Source organism: Corvus kubaryi, unplaced genomic scaffold, assembly GCF_017639235.1.
Source record: "Corvus kubaryi isolate FWS band 111438036 unplaced genomic scaffold, C.kubaryi_AGA036_p1.0 split1-131, whole genome shotgun sequence".
In the NCBI taxonomy this organism is placed as follows: Eukaryota; Metazoa; Chordata; class Aves; order Passeriformes; family Corvidae; genus Corvus; species Corvus kubaryi.
In genome coordinates, this window is record NW_024582073.1 from 21,031,056 (window position 1) to 21,054,947 (window position 23,892).

Below are 23,892 nucleotides of genomic sequence, written 5' to 3' on the forward strand. Positions count from 1 at the left end.
GGATGGTTCTATCTTAGTTTACAGAATGTGTTCTGGAGAGGACCTTGGGCTCTGGGGCACACAAACCCTTACCTACGAAACCTCTAAAATGTTTAGTCTTCTAGCTGAACAAACAAGTCCAAGAATGTAGGCAAAAAGCACTAAGACTACAGAAGTTGTAAAAAGGTATAACAGGGGTATAAAAGAAAAGGCAAAAAATCTTCATGGCATCAGTTCTATTTTAATGCTTTATGGAGACAAATCCAGAAGTTTCTCTGACCTTTTGCAATATTTGAGGGAATATGAAGCATCTGAAGCTCAGTTGTGTTGAATGCATATTTATTTATTCGTGTAAAATATGCAAAATATTAGGAGAATCTGAGACAGATCCAAAAGCTATGACAAAGAAAATAATTACAAACTTTAAGTGCTAATCAAAATGCTATCCACACTTAGCTGCTGAATAGCCCATATGTGGCCAATGCAAATAGGGATGTGATGTGACTGTTCCTTGTTATGCTAGATTAGTCAGTTCCTGAAGACACAGACTGATACGGAGGACAATTTCTATGGGATTTGATGGGTCATCTGATTATCATATTTCACATTATTCTTACTAATCTCATGCAGTAGAATAGATGGATCTGTGAGCAGGTAAATAAAGAGTGCAACTATATTCACATCCAGAGCATTCTCATTCGGAAGGGGGCCTAAAGGATCATCGAATTGAACGCTTAAGTGAATGGTCCATACAGGGGTCAAAGCCACAACCTTGGCATCATTAGCACTCTGTCCTAAGTTGGAACAGAACATCACTTTTTCTTCTGAGACAGTTATGCAGCAATGCAAATGTTTAGCAAACACAAAAGAAAATTATTGCTATATGTAATTTTTTAATAATGCTAATGAAGGAAGGAAAGTATTACCACTGGAAAATACTTCCATCCTCCATCACACTCCTTAAGTCTAGCTGTCTCATTCTTGTGAATCTGAAGTGCAGGAATGCAGGCTCCATGTTAGTTACAGAGAGAAAAATTCAGTTCTATACATAGTACATCATGATGAAAGAGCAAACGAGCTTTGAGGCTGCTTCTGAAACTTGCCCAGAGCTTGCTCAGTAAGAGGTAAGAAAAGCTTTTTAGATTCTGTAACTGTTTCTGGAAAGTGTTTTGCATCTGTCAAGTCCTTTATTTGTCAGTATAACTCTTTTCTTGATCTCCTGTAATGTGATCTGTCTGGGTCTCAAAAAATAATGTTCCTCAGTCAAAAAAAAAAAAAAAAAAAGAAAGAAATGTGGTTTAAGAATTGTTTTACTTGTCTTTAACTATAAAGTGGAAGAATGAAATTTGTCTCTCTTTCTTAAAGTACATTACAGATGATCCTACTGCCCAAACTCATTTACTATTATTAGATCTTTTGAACCTGAGATGTGCTGACATCCTGTCTTTAATGCTCTTGTAAATTTTGAAGTAAACAGATTTCAAAGACACTTGACTGTTAGTGTGAAGACAAGGTCAAAGAGTTGAATGACACATCTTCCTTGTACAGTAAGACTACCTATCAATCAGTTTTACTAGCAAATTCTTAATAAAGGAAAGAGATCAGAACATGACAAATATATATCTTGGAAAATATATGTGCATTATGTCCGTTCTGGTATCCTCGGACTAGTAGTTAATGATGAACAACCATTATGTATGACCTGGAAATATGGTTGTCTCCTGTAGGAGAACCTCTTTTAAACTGAAAATTAGAAACAGAAAAAATCTATTATGTCAAAGTGTTCTGAACAACACACATTTAAGTAACTAAAATAAGCAAGATGGTTAAATTAAATTTAAGAATTATCATGTTTTGGTATTGATAATTCAAGGATGGTCATTTAAAGTCATAAAAAAGATTATTTCAGTTATTTCAAACTTCACTCACAATGCATTTGGCAAATATATGCTCAGAAGTTAGGTCATTTTCCTCCTTCAATATGCTGAAAGATTTTGGCATTTTTTAGCATGCCCTGTGGTGCCGCTATGTTTTATTTCCTTAGATTTTCTGTAGCATTTTTTCTACAGATGTTACAGAGAGGTTAATAAATGGTAATGTTAAATACAGCCAGTCTCCCACTTTAATAGTAGGACACAGTCTGAATGGCTCTGGAAGAAGGAATTTCTGTTACCTACTAAGTAAATATATAGAAACAACAAAATTTGACTCTACTATCTCATTGGTATTAGCAAAGATATTAAAAAATCAGAGAAAATATAAAATGCCTCCATGGTAAAGGACTTCAGGTGCATTCAACAATCAAGGAACAATATGTGTCTTTAAGATATATAGTGAAAGTTTTCATTTAGTCATTATTTCATGATTAAAATGAGAGTTTTTCTCAGTAAAAAGAAAAAAAATCAGTTCATACCTGGAGATCCACTCTGATCAAATCTGCACACAAGATACATTTACATATAAATTTACACATATTTATATTACATATAAATGTATACATATTTATATATGTAAATGTCCCTTGTGTGGTGAATTTGGCAGTGCTTGGTTAATAGTTAAACTTGATAATCTTAGAGGTCTTTTCCAACCTAATTGATTCTATGATTTTATGAGGTGAGCAGATTGCAGTCTGTGTTTTTCCATGGGATTTTCTACAAATGTAGGACAATAGGCATTGAGTGACACCTCCCAACCACCTTACTGTTGCTTTCCCCAGTGATAGCTGGAGTCTGGATTTCATAGAAAAAACTGCCCTGGAGTGGATGTGACCTGGAAGTAAGAACAGCAAATGTACCTTGGTCTCTTCCCAAATGCTGGCATGTTGGGCTTCAATTTATTGGTGTAAGATCAAGCTGGATTCCAAGTCACATATAAAAGGTACTTAATAAAACATGTCTGGTGGGACTAGTGGCTAGAATTTGGGATCTGTGCATTTATTTGCAGAGTGGTGGTGTCATGCTGAACTTTCCCTGTGAACTGGAGGCTTGACCGCATATACCAAAATATTTGCCAAAGCTTGCATAGTTAAATTCCCCAAAGTGGAGGTTTAGAGTGGAAACAACAACAGCAGAAAAGGAAAAAAAGCTTTCCTTGGGCAAATCCTTTTTTTTTTTTTTTTTTCATTTAAGCTTGACTGCTTTGGGCCGTTGAATAAGCCTGAGCTATGACTGCAAAATGACATTTAGATAAAATGCTTTTGTGCCACTTTTCAGACTGCAAATGTAGAGTTTGGGATAAAACTATAATTTCAGACTTCACATCCAAAGATTGTGCAGGCTCTATGTTGTAAGCACTTTTCTTATCAGTAAATGTGAAGGTTTCTTTTGTTGCCTTAACCAATAGTGCTGCCAGTTAGGAACTTCTTTGGAACAAGCGAACTCCAAGCAGAGTTCAATTCTGCTGAACTTAAAGACAAAGCAAAATAACAAAGCTTTTGGTTTTAGTTTGTGAAGTTGCGGATTTCCGAGCAAATACGCAATGAAGTTCCTTTTATGACATGGTGATGCTTTAACTGTGTTGGTTGCCTACAGAAAATTAATTTTGGTGCACAGTATCTTCAACAAAGTCAAATTATGTAATGTAACTTTCAGTAACTGCAGAATCACAAGCTGAGTGAGGTTGGAAGGGAAATCTTTGACATCATTTAATCCAGCCCCCTTGATCAAAGGGGGTGATGAAAGCATGGTGATATAGATCTTGTCCATTTGACATTTGAGTATCTCCAAGGATGGAGATACCACAAGTACCCTGAGCAACCTGTTCCACTGTTCAGCCACCCTCATGGTAAAAAAAAAAAAGTATTTTCTTATGTTTAAATGGAGTTTAATGTATTAACAATTAGTTGCTTAATGTATTTGTGCCCATTGCCTCTTGGCTTGTCCCTGAGCACTGCCAAGAAGAGTCTGGCTCCATCTTCACTCACATCAATTATTTATATACATTGATAATATCTCCCCTGAGCCTTCTCATTTCTGGGCTGACCCATCCCAGCTCTCTGAGCCTTGCCCTCTGTTACAGATGCTCCAGTCTCTAATCATCTTTGTGGCTCTTTGCTGGGTGTACTCCATTATGTCCATGCCTCTCATTCTGAGGGGCCACATTGCTGCAGCTGTATCTCAGCAGTGCTGAGTGGGAAGGATTCACCTCCCTCACCCTGCTGGAAATGCTCTTCCTGATCCAGCTCGAGACACTGTTAGCTGCCTTTGCTACGAGGACACTTTGTTAGCTTAGGTTCGATTTGCGGCCCACCAGGACCCCCACAGATTTTTCTGCCAAGCTGATTTCCAGCCTGTTGGCCTCCAGCATGTACTGGTGCATGGGGTTATTTCTTCCCAGGTGCAGGACTTTCTACCTTGCTTTGTTGAGCTTTATGAGATTCTAGTTTGCCTGTGTCTCCACATGATGTGTTACTGATACATCAGCCCCTCCTCACAGTTTTATATAATCTATAAACTTGTTGCCATCATCCCGTGGATCTCTTTCCCATCCTCTTGGCTGCTGTGAAATTTGATGATGTCCATCTGCAGCTGTTCTCATGGTGAGCTTCACCCACCACAAGGCTCTTGCAAGGAAGGAGTGCATCTCCTGCTGTCCCAGCCTCAGTGAGAGAGCCCAGACACCCCAATAACCTCAGAGCTACATCCTCTACAGGCAGCTCTATCTGAGGTTCAGTAGTGGATGATAGGGGAAGCAGAAGAACAGGTAATAACCTTCATTTCTACAAAAGAACTCCTTTTTAGACACTGGGTCACTTTTTTCTCTTCCTAGTCTCCTTTAATGTCAGACAAGAATGTGATTGAAGTTTTCAGCTCCTTCAGTGCTTTGAGTTATTTTGAATGCAGCGAACTATTTTTGTTCTGTGGGGGTTGTTTTAACTTCCATTTAAAATTACATGCCAGTAATTTATAGTGGACCAAGCTTCTGTTAGGGGCAGTTAGTCATCATCAAGTGAATGGATGTATCAGCATGTCACTGTGGTATATATCAACCTCCTCTCCCATAAAGCACAGTGGCAGCTGTGAATACACTCTTAGTGCAGCTTTCTTTTAAGAAAATAGATCCAGCAAGGCATGCATTCAGAAGATCCCTTCTTCCAAGGATCATTGCCTTACTGCTTTATTTTTGGAATGTTCATTAACATGGCGTGGAGACACCATAGACCCATGTGGAGGTGTTAACGGCCATAAAATTGGCTGCTTCCTGTACTTGTTGCTATGAAGCATGATCTTAGTTTGGAAACTCCTGTGTAAATGCTTGTATTTGTCTTAGGATTCTGTTTCCTAGCAAACCGTGACACAGTGCAAAATGTGCTGCATTTGCTGTGGCTGGCCCTCTTAACCTGTCAGCATAATTTATGGGAACACTTTGCAACACCTTCTGCTGCTAATGGTCTCTCAGAGTCCTGCAGAAAAGGCTAGTTCTGCCTCCTAATTTTAAGAGCCATGATGGTGGCACTGTTTGTGTCTTTTCTGGATCTATTTTGGATTTATGTCTGGCCAAGGTTTTGAAAGAGCTGCTATTAAAGCAGAAACATCTGCTGGGGCTTTATGTGCTGCTAGCTTGCCAAGTTCAACAGCACACTAAACTACAGCTGATGGGCTCAGCCCACCACAGGTGTCACTGCAGTTACAGGAGAATGACTGTAAGGGAAATTGGGCTCCTGAAAGCTCTAAACAAAATAAATAAATAAGTAAATAAAACCCCTTCAGCAACTGTAGAAGGCTATTAGGAGATTATGGCTGGGGTCATTAGCAAATAACAGAAACAAATCCTGCTGAAGTGGTTGTGAGTATCTGAATTCCCCCTTGTCCCTGGTTGCTGCAGCATCCTGAGATGTGCCTCCTCCCATTCCTACCTGCAGGCTTCCCATTGTGTTCTGCATGCTGCCAGCTCAGGCAGCACAGACACTCAGTGATTTTAAATGCTGTTAGGAAAACTTGATTTTGTTTAACCATCTGAATTTTTCATGATTCAGACACATCATGGCAACCTCGTTCATGGGCAGACATGGGCGAGGCAGATGATGGTTTTGACATGGACTGTGAACTTTTTTTGAAGGAGAGGAATCCAAAATAATACTTTAAAATTCCTTGTAAAGGTTTTGTTCCTGATGCAATTGTAGTAACTTGAAATAATCACTCCTTTGATACTGGAGACATGGGAACTGATATCTTGGATGAACTTGAACAGCATCTAAGCACTGCCCAGCCTCCATCCTGGATGTGTACTTGCAGTTTCAGAGAAGCATGCCAAAAAACTCACAACAGGCAGCAGTGGGTCTCTAATACATTTCCAGAGTCTATTTTTCTGTATATACTTATTGTTCAGGATTTTTTTCTTTTTAAAAATGTTCAGTTACTCTCTTAGTTTTGCCAAGCATTTGGCTTCAGGTGCAGAATATCACAGTCAAATTACTGATGAAACATTGACTTCATTTACCTTTTTATAAAGTGCTACAACCTAGCCATATAGTTCATTTTCCCTCTCACGTCCTCCACAGCAATCATAAAATGGAGGTCAGCACTTCAGCAGCAAAAGCTAAAACTGCTACAATTGGAGTAAAAGAAGAGTTCTGCTTACAGAAGAGTGCGTAGAAGACTGTAATAGTTGGCAGAGCCCATTGCTAGAGGAAGAGATAATTGAATATGAATGTGCACATTCAATTTATTAAATTATTATCAGTTCTTTTTAAATTTTGTAAATGTTTCCATTCCAACCAGTTCTATCCAGTGATTACAAGAAATTTGCTGTTCTGGTCAGAAAGCACAAGGCCAAATTCTCTCGTATATCCCAACATGTTTCTTGCCTTCCAAGAAGCTGCCTAACTGAGAATAAAGTTGTTTCAGAAATATTTCAGCTGTGTTTAGTGGTTTAAATAAAAAGCCTGGGCTATGGGAAATGCCTAGCATTTTTCCATGGTGGAAAATTTTAATGTTCCTTGCAAACCTCAAGAAAATATTCTTGAACCATCTCCTTTCCCCAAAGAACACAAGTATGTGAGATAAGAAATAATTCCTTTGTAATTACTCATTTCCCCTCAGAACACTCATAAAAGAGAAATCATACTGGAAGTGATATATGTGTGTTTCCACTTCTGGCAATATAGTTAGTAAGCATAATTTTGGAAAATTGCATTTTAGCAACAGACTTCTTTTTCCTAAGCTAAAAAAAAACCCAAACAAAAACAACTCCACCAAAACTAAACCCAACCTTTTTTCCAAAGGTGGTTGTCTAAATAGGTGAAAGGAAGTTAGTATTACATAGGAAGTATTAATTTGTTTTGTAGGTAGTAATTGAATAGTTAATTAAATAGTTAAGTCTCTCAATGGCAAACCTCCCAAATACTCCACGATACACTCCATTCCTTGCTGAGACCTACTAATGCAGTGCTGCATTTGCAGCTGCTGAAACTAAATCTACACAGGGTTGTTTCTTGGGATAAATGCTTGCATACTAACTGTTAGTTACACAATATGTTGAATTCAATGAAGAAAGCGTGGTAAGAAATTGATCTTTCCCTGTTTCCCACAATTTCATTCTTGTTTTTTACTCCCTCGTGTAGGTCACCAGAACTGTTTGTGGGAAGGGATTGTAAACAGCATTAGTGAAATGATCCAAAAGCAAGACTTCTAAATCTTTAATTTGACTGTGAATAATTTAAAGAATTTTGTTTTTAACAGGAAAAAATGGCTGGGTTGAATCATTGTGGGAAATTTTAAATTTGCCCTCAGGCACCTTAAGGTGCCCCTGTGTCCTTTGAGGGCAGCATGATCCAGTGCATGCCCCAGCTCTTCCATGGCTGCAAAGCTAAGAAGGAAGAAATAACCCAGCGCTTTTACTTTCTTGCAAAAGTAAGACATAACCCTGTGTTCCTGGTGGTGTCTTGTGTGCCTTGTCACTGTGACACTGCTCGTTTCATGGTTGAGTGGATTCATCACTAGTAGCTGTGTACTGCAAGCGTGGCTACAGGCTGTACCTTCCAAGACGTTCGGTCAGCAAGTGCTGTGTGTTGGTGATGGAATTAATGCACCAAGGCAGTAGTTTCAGAATAGGTGTCTAACCGAAACTAACAGTTTCTGAGAGGAAAGGAGATGGCTGCAGCTAATAGAAGCTAATGTGATGTTTTGTCAGCCTGTAGAATATAAAGGCTAATTGTTGGAGCTGTGCAGCAAAGTAATGAGGAGGTTGAAAATGTAACTGATAAGCAGAGTGATTATAAGCTAATGAGCAGGATGTTTATGGTATATTGAAGGACTAATGAAGGGCTGCAAAAGATAACTGTGATGGTATACAGCGAGATTATGCAGACTAGGCATATTTAAATACAGCACAGAAAGATATATAGTAAATACTAAAGACATAATGCTGCTAACTGTTGGAGTTTGAGCATGTGTGTGTGTTCATTGTGCAGACTAAGTAATTAACCAAAACCAGTACTCAATAAATGCATGACGGAAGATACTAAGAAGGGAAAAAAATGATACAGTGCATAAGTATGTATTATATAATTCACATATCTCCATCAAGTAACACCCCCATCTGTACAAACAGCTCTGTTTATCACCTTACATGTTCTCTCATAAGAAAATGTGAATGGTTGCTGTACTGTGCAAAGCATTGGGCCCAGACAGCTCTCAGACAGGACAGTTCCTGGAAAACGTGGACTTCAAAACACTTTCTTCAAAGGGAATTGCAACATCAGGGTAGAAGATTGTAGCCTGGCATGCCAGTCTGGGTCCCTGTCTGGCTTGGTAGTGTCGGGGGACCGGGCTGTGAGCATTGCAAAATAAGGTCATGTCTTCGTCACTGTGACATTAGCAGCCACAGCTCCTGAGGAGAGATCTGACTCCTTGAAGTCACCTGGCATGGTAATCCCGGCTTTTTTATTGGCTACAGAGGACTGGTTTTCTCTCTCACTGTGGCCAGCTGAATTGGATATGTTTAATGCTTTGAATAAAAGCCCAGTTCTAGAATATGTGGCTGATGAACCTCCTTGAGTCTTCACTCAATACAAATGCAGGTTTTTGGTTTCATTTTATTTTTTTCCTGTGGTCTTTTTTAGGTCAGCAATTTCAATCAAATATATATGGACATTAATACCTGTAAATATTGGAAGGAGTCTCTATAACTGTATAAAAACAAAGTTGCACCAGTCCTGTAGACAGCAGAGCATTACAGAACAGGTCACTTCAGCTAAAAAGGCAGTTGGGATTACCAAGAGCTCTTAAAAATATCTATGCTATCATATATGTGGCCAATATATGATATCGATAACAGACTGATAAGTGAAAATGGGACATGTTCATCTCTGTAGTGTTTTTGGGAAAAGAAGGTAAACCCTCTGTTGGGGTTTGACACTGGCTAATTGCCAGGCACCCATGAAAATCTGTCTACTTGTTTTCCTCTGCTATAGCTGAGCAGAGGAGGGAAAATTAACACAAAAACTTCATGAGTTGAGATAAAGATTAGGGGAAAAAACATTTCAAGGCAAAACAGTTCAAAACTTAAACAATATAAAGAAAACTTATTATTAATAGAATTAAAAATAAAAAGGGTAATGAGAACTGAAATAAACCTTTAGAACACCTTTCCTTCTAGTCCCTCCCTCTTTCCACCAATCACACAAGGAGACAAAACCATGGGGTTTTGGTTAGTCTTTCACTTCTTAAAAATCTTTCTTCAGTACACTTAAGGAAAAAAAGTTTCTTTCTTCTGCTGTGCTGTGGGATCCTTCCCGTGGCAGATAGTTCTCTGCAGACTTTTCCACCATGGTTTCAACTTTCGCATACAGCAGTCCCGCCCAAACCTGCTGTAACATGACTCCCTCCCACAGGCCAAGCAGTCTTCCCACAACTGTCCAGAGTGGGTCATTTTCGATTGTGGGGTTTAGTCTTTTAAGGATAAGCTGTTCTCGTCTGGAAGCAAGGGTTCTCTATCTCTGGGAGCAAGGATCCTCTTTCTCTGCTCGAGTTCCTCACCAGGTCACAGCTTTTTAGCATCCACGCGATCCAGCATGAGCACTGTTCCTCATGGGCTGCGCATGGATCTCCCCACCCCCCCGTGCACTTATGAATTACAGGGAAACAGTCTGTTGTATCATAGTCCTCACCACAGCTTGCAAAAGAATCTCAGCTCCAGTACTTGGAGCACTTCTTCCCTCTCCTTTTCACTGACCTCGGTGGTGTCGTGTTGGTTCTCTTCACATGTCCTCACTTTTCCCTTTTCTCTGACTCGGAAGAAAGTGTCTGTAGGTTCATTTGTTCTCAAGTTCCATTGATTGAAAATTCTTATAGAGCTTCACTGCACTGAAAAGGTTGATGTTGTCAGGGCTCCATACTGGGGAATTGTTTGCCGTGTTTTCGTCGCTGGCCACACGGTCTCTGCTGGCACCGCACAGGCGGCCCCGGCCGCACGGTTCAGGCCTTGGGAAGGCCCCGGCCACACGGTCCCGGCCTCGGGAAGGCCCCAGCTGTGCAGTCCCCAGCAGCCCCTGCTGGGATGGGTCCCAGTGGCCGCCTCACCACCCCTCTGGAGAAGAAAAGATAGCTTCCCACGGTTTTTCCTTTCTTAAATATGTCATCACAGAGGCGTTAGCAACTTCTCTATTTGGGCTAGTAACCTGCCCATTGTCAGAGCCTTCAGCAATTGGCTCTGTGCCAGTCACAGTAGAAACTTCACGCAGGTTTCTCCTGCCCACCAAAGACTAGGCTGTTTTTGAACTAGCACACCCTCTATTGCCTAATTATGAAGTTGCTAAAATATTTATATGCTACCTCTTGCCTGCACCATCACTTCTTTAGTGTAAAACTGGATTAAGGAGGAAGTGTTTCTATATTTTTGATTTGGGGAGGAAAAATGTGTAATTTCCAAAAGGTTCAATTTTCTGGAAAACAGAGAGAAAGATGTTTCTAGAAAGTTCTCCAGCAAAGCTAAAAGCCAATTAGTGATCTGTTAATTGGATTCCTGGGTGTTAATTGGCTTGCTAGGAGTCCTACTCTTCTACAGCCTTTGAAGACACTTTAATCTGCATAAATTCCTCAATATATGAGTTGGGTGTTGGAATCCAGTGTTACAATGTGTTTGTACTTTGAAGAAAGGCTTTGGGGTTTTGGAGGTTTTTTGTTGGGGTCTCCCGCCCCTGCCATGGAGCCCTGGGAGAGGGGCCCTGAGGGCACAGACACGGGGTTTGCCTGCCCCTGGTCACCTTTGTTTCCCATTGGTTGGTTTGGGTTCCCCGGGGTGGCCAAGGACCCTCGGGTCCCGTGACTGCAGAGTTCCTGAGCTGAGCCTCGGCCATGCGGCTGGAGAAATAAACATCTCTGAAACATCTACCACGAATCTGTCCATATATACTTCGTTTCCACGGGACTCCTGGTTTGAAATATACTTGTGGCAGTAATCTCAGCAGCGACAAACTGGTGGAGGAATGCGAGCAAGATACCGATCCCTGAGGACAATTTGTGAGTAAAATAACCACTCTAGACCTCTCTCTTCTCATTTTGGTTTGGATATTCTCTCTGGACTATGAAAGAATCGTGGGAAATGGGGCTCTCGGAGCCACAGAGAAAAATGTATCTAGAAGTAAAAGGAATCCTTGAACAACAAAACAAGAAAGTATTGGAACCGGGAGATCTAGAACATTTCTTCATCTGGCTTTTCAAAAGGTTCTCCTATATTTCTCAAGACTTACTTTTTAATATCGAACCTCCTGTATCTTGTGAGGGGTGTTTCTGGGACGAGATATGGGATAAAGTATGGGATCAAAGAGAAGCTTTCCGTGCATACCTTATAATCAGGGAAGCTCTTGAGGAGCATTTGTATGGTCCCATTACCCCTAAAGCAGAAGATCATACTAATCCCGTGGCCGAGACCGTGCGGCCGCCATCCCGGGAGCACATGACTGCAGCCGTGCCGGCGGAGGTGCCTGTGCTGGATGTGCCCGGCCCCCTCGGGAGCGCGCACCTTATCGCGGACCCCATCCCTGTCTCGGGGTCCCCGGCCACGCGGCCGCGAGTGAGGGAGCGATGCCGCAGGCGCCGCGGGTGCCGTGGGCCACGAGCAGCCAGGAACCGGAGGTTGGTGTGGAAGCCCGCTCTGAGCACATGGCTCGGAGAGCCCTGCGGAGGGAGAAGCGGCAGTTTCCACAGCGACACGAGAAGCCGCGCAGCGCAGCACCGAGCCGGAACGGGGCCGCACTCAAAGCAGCGTGGAGTTGGGGGAGCGGAACCGCTCACAGGGCACGGAGCCAGCGGCGATGGCAACGCGGGGCCACGCAGAGCCCGGACACGCGCCGGAGCAGCGCCAGTTGGAGGGCGTGGAGCAGCCGCAACGCGGGGGCCCGGCTGAGACGTCGGAGCCGGCGAGGCGGCGGCCACGCGGGACCAGCAGCCACGACAAACACGCAAGCACATGATAGGAGGAGTTGTAGCCATGGAAGTCACAGGAACTGTGAAATGGTACAATGTAAAAAACAGCTATGGATTTATAACACGAGATGATACAGGGGAAGATCTATTCATCCATAGAACTGCCATTAAAAGGAATAACCCTAAAAATTACCTGCAAAGTGTAGGAGATGGGGAAGTTGTACAGTTTGATATAGTGCAAGGAAAGAAGGGTTTACAAGCAGCAAATGTTACTGGGCCTGGGGGTATTCCAGTCAAAGGCAGCCGTTATGCACAAAATTATAAACAATATCCATCCCAGCAATTTCCCCACCCACAGCCTACTTCCCCCTTTTACCCTATACCCAATATGAACCCTTTCCTAAGTTTACCCTATCCCCAGTTTATTCCCAATCCGTTTTTCACCTCATGGCTTCCCTATACAATTCCCTTTCCCTACAATTCCTCTCCGATGCCGAGGGGGGGATGAAAACGGGGAGGGAAGAAATTAAACCCTCTCCTGCCTCAGTTTCCCCACAAAACATGCCCGGAGAGTTCTGTCTCCCTTCTGTCAGCCCTAAGATGTTCCACAGAATCTGTTTGGACATTTAAAGACTCAGGAGGGTGGCTTGTTTTGTCTTGAAACTATTCTAGTTATGTTTATCCAGTTGTTTTCATTCTCCTTTTATTAAAATAAAACGGGTGAGATGTTGGGGTCTCCCCCCACTGCCATGGAGCCCTGGGAGAGGGGCCCTGAGGGCACAGACACGGGGTTTGCCTGCCCCTGGTCACCTTTGTTTCCCATTGGTTGGTTTGGGTTCCCCGGGGTGGCCAAGGACCCTCGGGTCCCGTGACTGCAGAGTTCCTGAGCTGAGCCCCGGCCATGCGGCTGGAGAAATAAACATCTCTGAAACATCTACCACGAATCTGTCCATATATACTTCATTTCCACGGGACTCCTGGTTTGAAATATACTTGTGGCAGTAATCCCAGCAGCGACAGTTTTTGGTTCTGTTTGAAAGGATTTTATGAGGTTAACCAAAATCTCTGCAATTTCCCTATTGGACATGTAAAAGCCCTTCAAGTCTTCTGTGCTGTTTAAGTGAAGAAGTTAGTTTTCCACTTCTTTAATGATGTTTCTCTGGTTTCTTCCCTTATAGTGGGTTTGTCCTGGTATTTATCGTTGGAACTTCTGGTGTATCTGTTTTAGATACTCCACCAGCCAGTTCTTCAATACTCTGCTGTAGATATCTATTTTCCTTACAGACATTTGAGATATGGTTGACAGTGTTGTCTCTATTATTCAGGTGAGGGACCAGAGTACAAGGGAAATTCTCCTGTTAGGTGTAAGTCTGTGATAGAGCAAGAACCTAAAATTAAATTTCTCCTGAATTTTAAAGTTCATGCTGTAAATCTTAGACTGTTCTGCTGACTGAAAGAAGGGGAAGGCGTGAAAACAACATTTGCAATAGTCTGGAGAAAATGAAGTGGGAAGCAGTTGAGTGAGTTTTATGTACAGATCCACTCTTCCTTGATTCTCTAACGTGCATCTCAATTGAATCTTTTTTCCCAACAATGATCTAAATCAGCAGATCTTTTGTATTTTTCCTTTCAAAGACTTTTTTTTTTTGTTTCACCAGTTAAGTAATCCATTAGTCATTTGAAATCTCTTCATTGTTGTCTTCCAGGATTTTAAGTTAATGGAGCTTGTACAATATGGCTCATTTGACTAGAATGGAGCTTGAGTTAGTCTTCAAGAAGAAACAGTAGAGGAAACCTGATGAACATGTGTGTAGTGTTCTAACCATTCTCTTTCTAGTGTGTCTCTTCAATTCATTTAAAAGAAAAAGGAAAAGAAGCATTTTTTTTTGCAGTTGATGTGTTCTTTGAGTATTACATTTGACTTAGGAATGCAATTTTCATCTCTAAGAATCTTCATTAACATTCAACTATATTCATTTAAATATTTCTTATATATTTTTAAATATCTACTTTTAAATATAACCTGGAAAAACAACTAACAATGAGCAATGTTGGATCATAGGTGTGAGTCACTGGGGAGAGCTGTATAATGATAGTGAAGTTCAGACAGGCAAACATTTGGTTAATGTCTCTTTTGGTATCTCCTAAATTTCTTCTCATTTCTCAAGATTTCTGTTGGAACATGTCCACATCCAGTGTTTAGGTACAGTTCCAAATTTTGTTAGATTTATTTTAGGTCAAATATGAAAAAGTTACATTTTTGGGGGTGACACCCAAATTTACACAGAGCTTAGGGGCTTTGGGAGTTTTATTTCATCAGGGTACATTTCTCTACCACTTGGAAGTTTTCCCAACTATTTTTTTGGGCTCACAGTATTAAGCTAAAAAGTCCTGATTATGTCTATGCTGTAATACCATTGTATGATTTTGAGGACTGTTATCTGAACGTGCTGTTCTTACAGTGACAATTGGTTTTTCCATAAAAACACACACACACACACACAAAATAAAAAAGAAGACTAGCACGTATTTCACATATTTCAGCAGAAGTACACACTTCCGAAGAAGCTCTTACCCAGGCACAAGCTCTGTCAGACTCACATTGTGTGATATCTGCATCACTACGTGAATAATCATGTTGTTCCACCATCCAGTGATTCTAGCACCTGAGTACTGGAAGATGTGTTTCCTATGAACCCTTCATTGAATTTTGTGCTATGAAGAAACATCCTTGTAATCTGTAGCCTGTAACACACAGGTGGGTACACCGCAGCAGGAAGCAGCCTGTTTGTAGCTTGCTGTATGCCCTGCAATGTCTCACAAAAAGCCAGAATTCTAATTAACTGTGTCCAGATCACTTAGAACTGCAGGTCAGGCCTGTCTTTACAAAGGCAGTCTGTACGCTTCTTGCACTGCTTTATGGAGTTCTGCTGTTGTGCTGCCACTGCAAATAAACCATGCTACAGGAGAAGTTTTCTTATTAGGTACATGTGTATCCTCTTTCTATTATAATTTGAAATCTCTTTTCATGATTTTTTAGGGAGGAAAGAGGATATGTTTCTCCTGGTAAAAACAGATGACTCATGTGGGGTTTTTCCATCTTCTTAACACTCTTGACACAGCATGAGTTTGGTTCCTAACAAAAAAAAAACCAACCAAACAAACAAAAAAATCTCATTAAGACTGGAAAATCATAAAGGGCTACTCCTCTCCTTAATTTGTACGAAGTACATTTGGTAATATATTGAAATAGGCATGCACTGGGATCCTAGAATTCATCCTCCCCAACCCTGTCTGTAGCTCAGTAGTGCAGCTACAGAGTTTTCTGTTCTAGCTGCATGCTACAAAATGTTAGTTCTTTATATATGCAGGGTCAGGAACTTGGAAGTTGTATCTTAAGTGAAAAAGTCAGGGTGACCTGTTTTCTCTGGATTATAGTAGATTTGGAAAAGCAATTATTTTGTACAGTGCTCCCCTTGAATGATCTCCCCTTGAATGATGTCATTGAACTATGTCCTCTTGTGGGTGAATGTCTCAAAGAATAGCTGACATTCCTGGTCTCTCTCACATGTGGGCTATAGCAAAAAAGATTTGGAAGTCTGAATAGATTTCTCCATAGATCCACAGATCTTCATCCAATCATGGTCTTCCTGCTCAGGCATGGTGTACTTTTCAGGAGATACAGTAGCCTATTTTCTCAGGCTGGAATTGGATTTTTTTTTCTCTTGAGATTGCTAATTTTTACCAGAAAAAAACAAAAGAAAGATTTTTGACTGCATAGTTTTATTACATTTGTCTGAAAATACCATAGTTATCTTAGTGCACTCTTTATGTTAAAACCTCATTCTTTTTTTGCAGTACTTTTTATAAGTCATGAGAATTAGAAGGGAAAGTTTTGGACTGGAACTTTCTATCTTGGAACTTACTTATCTTTTTTTTGGGCTTCCTGCCTGTACTCTCTTCACACCTTGACAGAGTTGCCACAGTGTCCCGCACACAGTGTCACTCTCCAGTGGTCCTATTGTATTAATCCTGGAACTGCCTCTTCAAAGTAAATTTAATTATCTTTAAGGTTCAGAGAATTATTTCAGGATGTTTTTACTGGGCTAGCCACTGACCTGATATTCTTCCCTCAAAGAGAATAGACTAGGTTATGTTTCCATCATACATACTTGATCTGCATGATTTCAGTACATCTGGCTGAAGTTGGTATTTTAAGTCTTTGCTTTAATTTCTTTTCTGTCAAGTACCACTGGCAAATTAGGTTTAGCACTGTCCATACTATACCCCTTGGAATTTTAATTGGTTCTGTGCTGAACACCCAGTACACTGCAGTTGTATGTGTTTGATATCTACATTTTTATTTGTCAAGATTGTATTGCTATGATTCTGTTTATTCTCTAATGCATTGCTGTATATCTGCAGGCAAAGCAATATTGTGGGGGGAAAAAACCCGGATCAAATCTATTCAGATAACACTATAAAATGGTTAAACTCTCAACTTTAGGCTGTGAGTATGATCTATGTGTCATAGTCTTATGACCAGTTGGGTTTTATAACTGGTGGAGAACGAAGAACAAGGTAAACATGAACCTTTCTTTACTTGGTATACCTTAGGACCTGTTCCAGGCATATCATTGTCTGCCCACTATGCTTGGTGATGCCAAAGACGTAGAAAGCTGCTCCATGACAGCAGCTGAAAGTTCCTGTATCTTGTGGAAATCTGGATTGGTGAAGGCACAGGAGCCACCTCTAGATTCATACAACATGCCCTCCAACTTCAGTGACATTCTGGGTGGCACTGGGACATAGGTGGGATGCTCATGGCAGCCTCCTGTGGGCACCAGCCCCTCAGGGACTAACCTGCCTCACATGGCTTGGAGGAGACCTCAGGCAGTGACTACCTCTCAACATATACACACTCCACCAGGGATTTGGTTTTTCACTTTTCTCTCTCATTGTACTCAGTCATGCTCCTACACACTTCAGCAGTGACTGCCGTGGGTGAGGAGCGTGAGGTAGCAGAGCCTGCTGGGGAGCAGTAAACATAGTAGAAAGGGGCTGTAGGGTGGAAATCACTGCACAGGCAGTGCAGTGTCACACTGGGAGGGACCGGGTCTTGTCTTGGTTCTCTTGGACGTGGGAGCTTTTGAATACTCCCAGTTGTTTGAATGATGAAGAGTTCCTGGGCAGGGTACCTTCAGCCATGTTTGTTATTCCAAGGAGAGAAAAGGGTGTATTGAGTGGAAGTCCTCACACCAAATCTCTGTCCTAGGGAGTGCTTCTTGGTGAAGAAGGGGCAAGTGCCTTAGATGTGTCTGAGTCCCTTTCCAAATGCAAAATGAATAACTGTAAATATGGAGAGAGCGTAAGGTACAATTTGATCCTAAATAGAACAAGCAAGGTTTCATCTAAAGAGATTTAAATTTGGAAGTCACTTGTTTTGAATTTCACTAACTAACTTTATCTTAACATTTTACTTGTCTGTTCTTTTTATAATTGACATTGGCAGTACAACTGCAAAGCACAGATGCCATTTTTCACTGCTGGCTTTTCAGAAATACGGAAGAAGTTGTGCAGAGTGCCCACATTTGAAATACTTGTGGAGATGTGTGTGTGATATGCTGATGGCCAAGTACTGACTTTTGTTTTATTAATTCAAAATTTAGTGATCCTCTGAAAAAGAGATGGAGGAGTGGAAGGGATAAGTTTACCAAGTACTAATTCTGCTAGAGGTCTAATGAGAGTCTTCCAGATCTCAGGCCAAATTCTTCTCTTGTGCAACAGCAAGCTCTGAAGTGAACTCTTCTTTTTCTGCTTAGCTGAGGAGGTGCTGTTAGTACTTGCCAATAAGCCCGTGCTCTTCATAGCTCTTTTTTTCCACCTTGTGGGTGGTGAAGGAAAGGTGTACATGTCAAGCTTCTGTCACTGCACAGAAAAAATAAACTAGCACTGCAGAGAACTGCAAAGTACAGACAGAAGTATCCAGGTCTTTTTCAAAACCTAGAATAGTTTTCTTAATAGTGGTGGGTTTCTTGTAGTAGAAAAGGAGCACTGAAAAGAACAAAAGGATGGCAGAGAAACATTGAAAATGGACAGTTGGTGCACAGAATGGGGTTTCTTTGCAGAGTTTCAATGCTGAAGCCTTTAGAAGAGAGCGCTTACAGATGTTTGATTTCTTTCAGGTCTTCAGATTTTGGAACATTATACACAAAGTTGAATCTACAGCCTGGGATTGCCACTGTTATTGACAATTTCTACATTTGTTCCACCAACAAAAAGAAGGTATGTGGCAAAAAACCATTTTTGTAGTGCAGGTGAGATTCTGCAACTATGTGAAGTGTGTTTTACAGGTTTTCAAAATATAGGAACTGGTTTTCACAGTGGTGAAGATCATGTTTGGTGCATTTGTGACATACAGAAGTGGGATATTTACTTTTCCTGAGTAATACCAAGATAAAAAAGTACCTTGATGGACACTGAAAGCTTATGAGGTTACTGATTCCTGGAAATCAAGGTTTCGTAGTGTTTCCCATGCAAATGAAAAAGGAAATTCTGTAGGTTTTCACACATCCCAACAGAGTCTGGGACTAACATTCAACCTCTTCATCCTTTATGCACAAGGTTCTTTGCATGTTCCTTAATACAAAGTATAGGGATTGGGCAGGCTGTCATTGATAATGATGTTTATCCTGTGTAAAACCTTAATTAAATAAATTTAAAAACTCCTTTTCTTGAAGCTTTCTTAAGAAATGTTCCTGCATCATTACCAAAACAAAATGCTTTTCCTGGAACCTGCGAAGATTAAGTGGACTTTTAAGTGAGAGCAAAATTGACCCACTGAGTGTATTTACAATGGATGTTATATTAGAAGCAACAGGAAGAATGATTATGAGAAAAAACCACAGTAACAGCCTTTCTATGTCTTCAAAGTGCCTGTGATTTAAATGGCAAGAATTGTGAAGTACAATGTGAAACACAAGCACAGTAGGTCTTTCATGAAATACAAATTTTCTCTTGATAAGGGCCTTTTAACTCCAGTGTAATACAGAAACACTGATTTCAGGTAGAGGCCACTGATGGGAAAAGCAATGTTTGTTGTGTTTATCTGTTTTGCTTAATCAAAAATCAGTGGAACTCAGCGAGGCTGCCTCAATGATTAAGTACATATTGTGTTTCTCTTGAAATTGTCCCTGGAGTTTTTGTTCCCAAGCCATGCTGTCTTTGAGTTTGGTAATATATTTTTAATTTGCTGCAAAACCAGAAATTATATTTTTGTTTCTTGAAGTGGAGCTGCCAATGAGAACAAAGTTTCTTCAGATTGTGTATCTCAGATATATAATCTACTGGTGGTCTCAAGTCCAAAAGAATAAAACTAAAAATCTTTACCCATCTCAGTTTCTGGAATAGAAGTTAGAAGGGTGAGGTGGATGAGAACCCCATGGAGGATCTTTCCCAGCTCAATCAGCTACAATATTAAAGCATGCCCAAGCACAGAGGTTCAATGATAAGTGGTTGTGCCAGTTGTGTAACAAAATAAACAGCAGTAATATCACTGCTAAATTTCAAGCCTGAACAACACACTAGTGTTCACAAGAATCCTCATGTTATCCTGTCTTAGAAAAACCTATATTCTGCTGAATTTCACAAGTTGAAGTTCTTAGAGATGCAAACCCTGCTTTGTAAACTAATATCATATTGAAATCTACATGATACAGAAAGTCCCTTTGAGTCAATATAAATATGCTGGGTTTATGTGGATATTTGCTTCTATATAGATGTTGTTTATTAGTATACAAGCAACAAAAAGAGCAGAGCAGAAAGGATTTCTAGGGCCTGTAATGATGCCAAAGGGAGGTATATTAATACAGGCAAATATACATACATGCATATGTGGTACAAAAATGAGAAAACAGTGGGGTTGCATGCTTTAACCAACGGCTTCAGACTCATCTTGGAAGTTTTGCAGTTACATGAGGAAGGTAGGAGGGCAGTCTGCATGTTGTAAGAACTTTGTCTGTTGTAATGGGAAATTTTAGGTGCTGGACCTTTGATTAGGGAACTAAGACTAAGACAAAGTTGATCTCACACAGGTCATTTAGGATGATGGAGGGACTCGACTCCCTGTCTGTCTATTTCAGCATGGTTGCACTAGGGTGGAATAGAATATTTAGAACTCTGACTCCTTTTTCTGAGCTGAACAGCAGTCTCAGGGTTTCACTTGTTCTTGATGTTACCAGACTTCAGATCATTACAGCGTGGGTTTTCTTCATCCACTTCACATCTTTTAAAATGTGCTGAAAATGGAAACTGGAGTGCTGACTGTGTGTATTGGAACTGAGCATGCACTTTAAATTTAAAGCATAAGTATTTCTATGCTACCACTTAGCATTTAGTGACTGGGAAAATACATGAAAGCAAAGATAAAAGACATTTATGGGGATTTTTAATACTTTGCATATTAAAAAGTGTTCTATGCTTACATTTCATTTAGCCATTGTAGTCCTTATCTGTGGAAGAACAGATACTGCACATTTAAAGCTCATCATTCCCACCTCAGTGTCATCAGAGCATAAACTACACCTGATTTAAGTTCTGTAGAATTTAGGTATCTGCTCACTACAATGTGGGTATCTCCAGGCAGCTCATACTGTTAAAATCATAGTTCTTTGTTCTTGTGAGAATAAGGATGAATAATCTTGTGGAGGTCTCTGTAACTGACTTAGTGAGTATTGTGGGTCTGAACAGAATCAAACTGTGGCTTCCTACAAAGACATAAAAAGAGATGGGTCATGGTTTAACCCCAGCTGGCAATTAAGTACCACACTGCCATTGGTTCACTTCATCTGCCAGTTCACTCAGGGCCTGTGGATTTCTCTCAGCAAGTCCCATGGTCTTGTGTACCTTCAGGTTCCTTAGAGGGTCTCAAACCTGTTCTCCTCCTACCGTGGCAAGTTCTTCAGTCTCCCAGTCCCAACCTTTGCCTTCTTTGATTTGGGTGGTGTGACTAGAGCTCTCTCAGGTCAAGAAACACACATGAAGTGGGTGATTATTTGTTTGTTGTTTTGAAATGCAATTAAATGAAATATCTGCTAGAAGGCTCCAGTCTAATTCTTAGGCTGACATAATTTTTACGGTTCGTAGCTTCTGGTATACCAGCTCCTGGAGTGGCTTAGATTTTCAGTGAATTATTCTAGTTTGCATTTTTTTAAGATGTATTGAAAATAATGTATTTGATGAAGAAGTGCATTAGCAGATGCAAAAAGTACAACAGCATTCTTTTCACATAGTGCTATATGGAAAAGGGATTACATAAAACCCCCACAAAATTATAAGATAAAATATAAGAATGTTGGGGACTGAATTAGCTTGAGGGAGTATGGAAATCATTTAGAAAACACATTACATTAATTTAAAAATTGGCACATTCCATTTCTCTCTTAGCCTTCTATGAACAAGTTGTGTTGAGTACTGTTCGTAGGCCTAAGTTAAGAATAGGGAAGGAGTTGTATCAAGGTCATGTCTACCCAATCTTTTGACAGTTGAGGTAAATTCACTCTGTGTCTTTTTCTGGCTGAAGGCAGCAGAACTCTAATGCAGAAATTGTGTTGTTGCAGTTACCACAGGATTCAAGGTATGAAACCCAGTTTTGACAAGAAATGATGGCAAATCTCTGAGGGTAGAGCTTTGGAGGGCTTTGTTGGTTGCTCTGAATAAACCTTTCTGATGAAGTCATGGGACGGAGGTGTGAACCATGGCTGTATTGTTTGTGAGTCGGAGCTGAATTGCACTCAGCCAGCTGCACAAGCAGGAAACATTTTCACCTACCTGCAAATGACCACATAGGATCATAGATCATCACCCTAAATGCTATGAAACAGCAGAGTAATAGGCAAAGTCACACTCTAATTGAGAGTTCACGCTTCCTAAGGATACAGTCATATCTGCTTTGTGTTCTGTCTGGTTTTAGTGTAGTATAAACCAGCAACTAAAGACACTGATACGGTTTTGGAAATCTGCAGAATAGTGAAGGGGGGTCCTGCTATGTAAGCTCTCTGATGCTAACTTCTCCATTTGAAGCACTTTTTCATTGATCTGTGTCATAAAGTAGCCTTTCCCTATGCAGCCTTGAAGTGTTGTGCAGTGATAAGGGATGTCCTTTCACTTTAAACAACAGAATTTTTGCAATTATCTCCTTTTCAGCAATTAACACATGCCGATAGCATCAAATTTTGTAGGAAACCAGTCACATACCATGTGCAGGAAATAATTTGCTTTGAGTTCCCTGTTTTCCAAGCCAGCATTTTAATTGTGACTTGGAAGTGTGATGTGCATGTTTATTATAGAGTATGGGATTAGGGTTTCCATAGCGTCAATCTGAACACTGGTGAACAAAGTAAATTCTTTCTACAGAAGAAAAATTTAACAGGACTCAGTTTCACTAAGCTAAGTTATCAATAAAATATTTAACATTTTTTAGGGCATATATACTGTTGGATATAGAAATCACATATTTGACTGTATGTTGTGTTGCTGGGGAGGAGTTGAATGAACACACTGATTTTTTTCCCTGACATTCAGTGCATATTTTAATTTTAATTCATACTAATGCAATTGGTGCATCCATCCTTCTGTTTATATGCTTTTGGAAAACAGGCAGCTAAGCAGTTTATATTCAGGCTTTTGATATTAAGAGAAAATAAATGTTGGTTGTGCATACATGAACTTATTAGTTAAATTGGTTGAACACTTACATTTCCCAGCTGTCACAATAACCAATAGCAGCATGTTTTTTCCAAACTAAAAGGCAAGGTGACAAACATGTATCCTTGCTTGTCAAACAAGGCAGTCCACTTAAGATAGTAATAAGGATATAGGCTTTCTTATACACTATTTTAACTCCTGATAATTTAAAGAGTATGAATTACACTTTGCAAAAGAGTATTTTCCAGAGCTATAAAGCATTTCCCAAGATGCAAATTGGCTTGAGCAACATTTGTAAACGATGACAGGTAAATACAGTCCTACATCATTTTGACATTTGTCTTTCAGAGCAGAACAATTGGTTGTGGAATTTGTCAAAATGCAGTATGACTACATTTACTTGTAAGGAATAATTCTACTCCAGTATCAGTTTCCTTAGAGGCCATGCCAGAACATCTGCAAATAAAGAGAGCAGAATTATCTTACACTTTTACTAGTAGTCAGCTAAGGAATATTCCTTTCAATAAGATGAGTAGTTACTTCAGGAAATGTTTCACTGTGAAATCACAGGATATGAGTCTGTATGTTGAGATCTCTACCATGATGTGTTCTTTCCTTATAAGCAGTGTCACCATTCAGTTTTATTCCAGTGATGCACCATCAGAGCACTAATGTGACCTGACTGCATCATTTTGCTTAAGACTTCTGTACAGGGCTGTTCAGTTTGTCTTCAGATTTTCCAAATACTACCAGAAATAGGTCCAATAATTGACTCTTTGTCTTCCCCCTGCCCATACTTTGCTTGTTGGTCGATTGCTGTGAGAGGCAGTCCTGGGCAGAAATC

General features: G+C 40.4%; 1 protein-coding gene across 7 annotated transcripts in view; it reads left to right on the plus strand.

The window, feature by feature from the left end:
• The window catches only part of SORCS2 (sortilin related VPS10 domain containing receptor 2), a 548,208-nt gene that overhangs the window by 290,004 nt on the left and 234,312 nt on the right, over positions 1–23,892 (plus strand). For all 7 annotated transcript variants that reach the window (XM_042053480.1, XM_042053482.1, XM_042053478.1 and 4 more), the window contains exon 3: positions 18,530–18,629. In XM_042053480.1, coding sequence (XP_041909414.1) covers positions 18,530–18,629 — 100 coding nt within the window. The remainder of the gene's footprint in view (positions 1–18,529; positions 18,630–23,892) is intronic.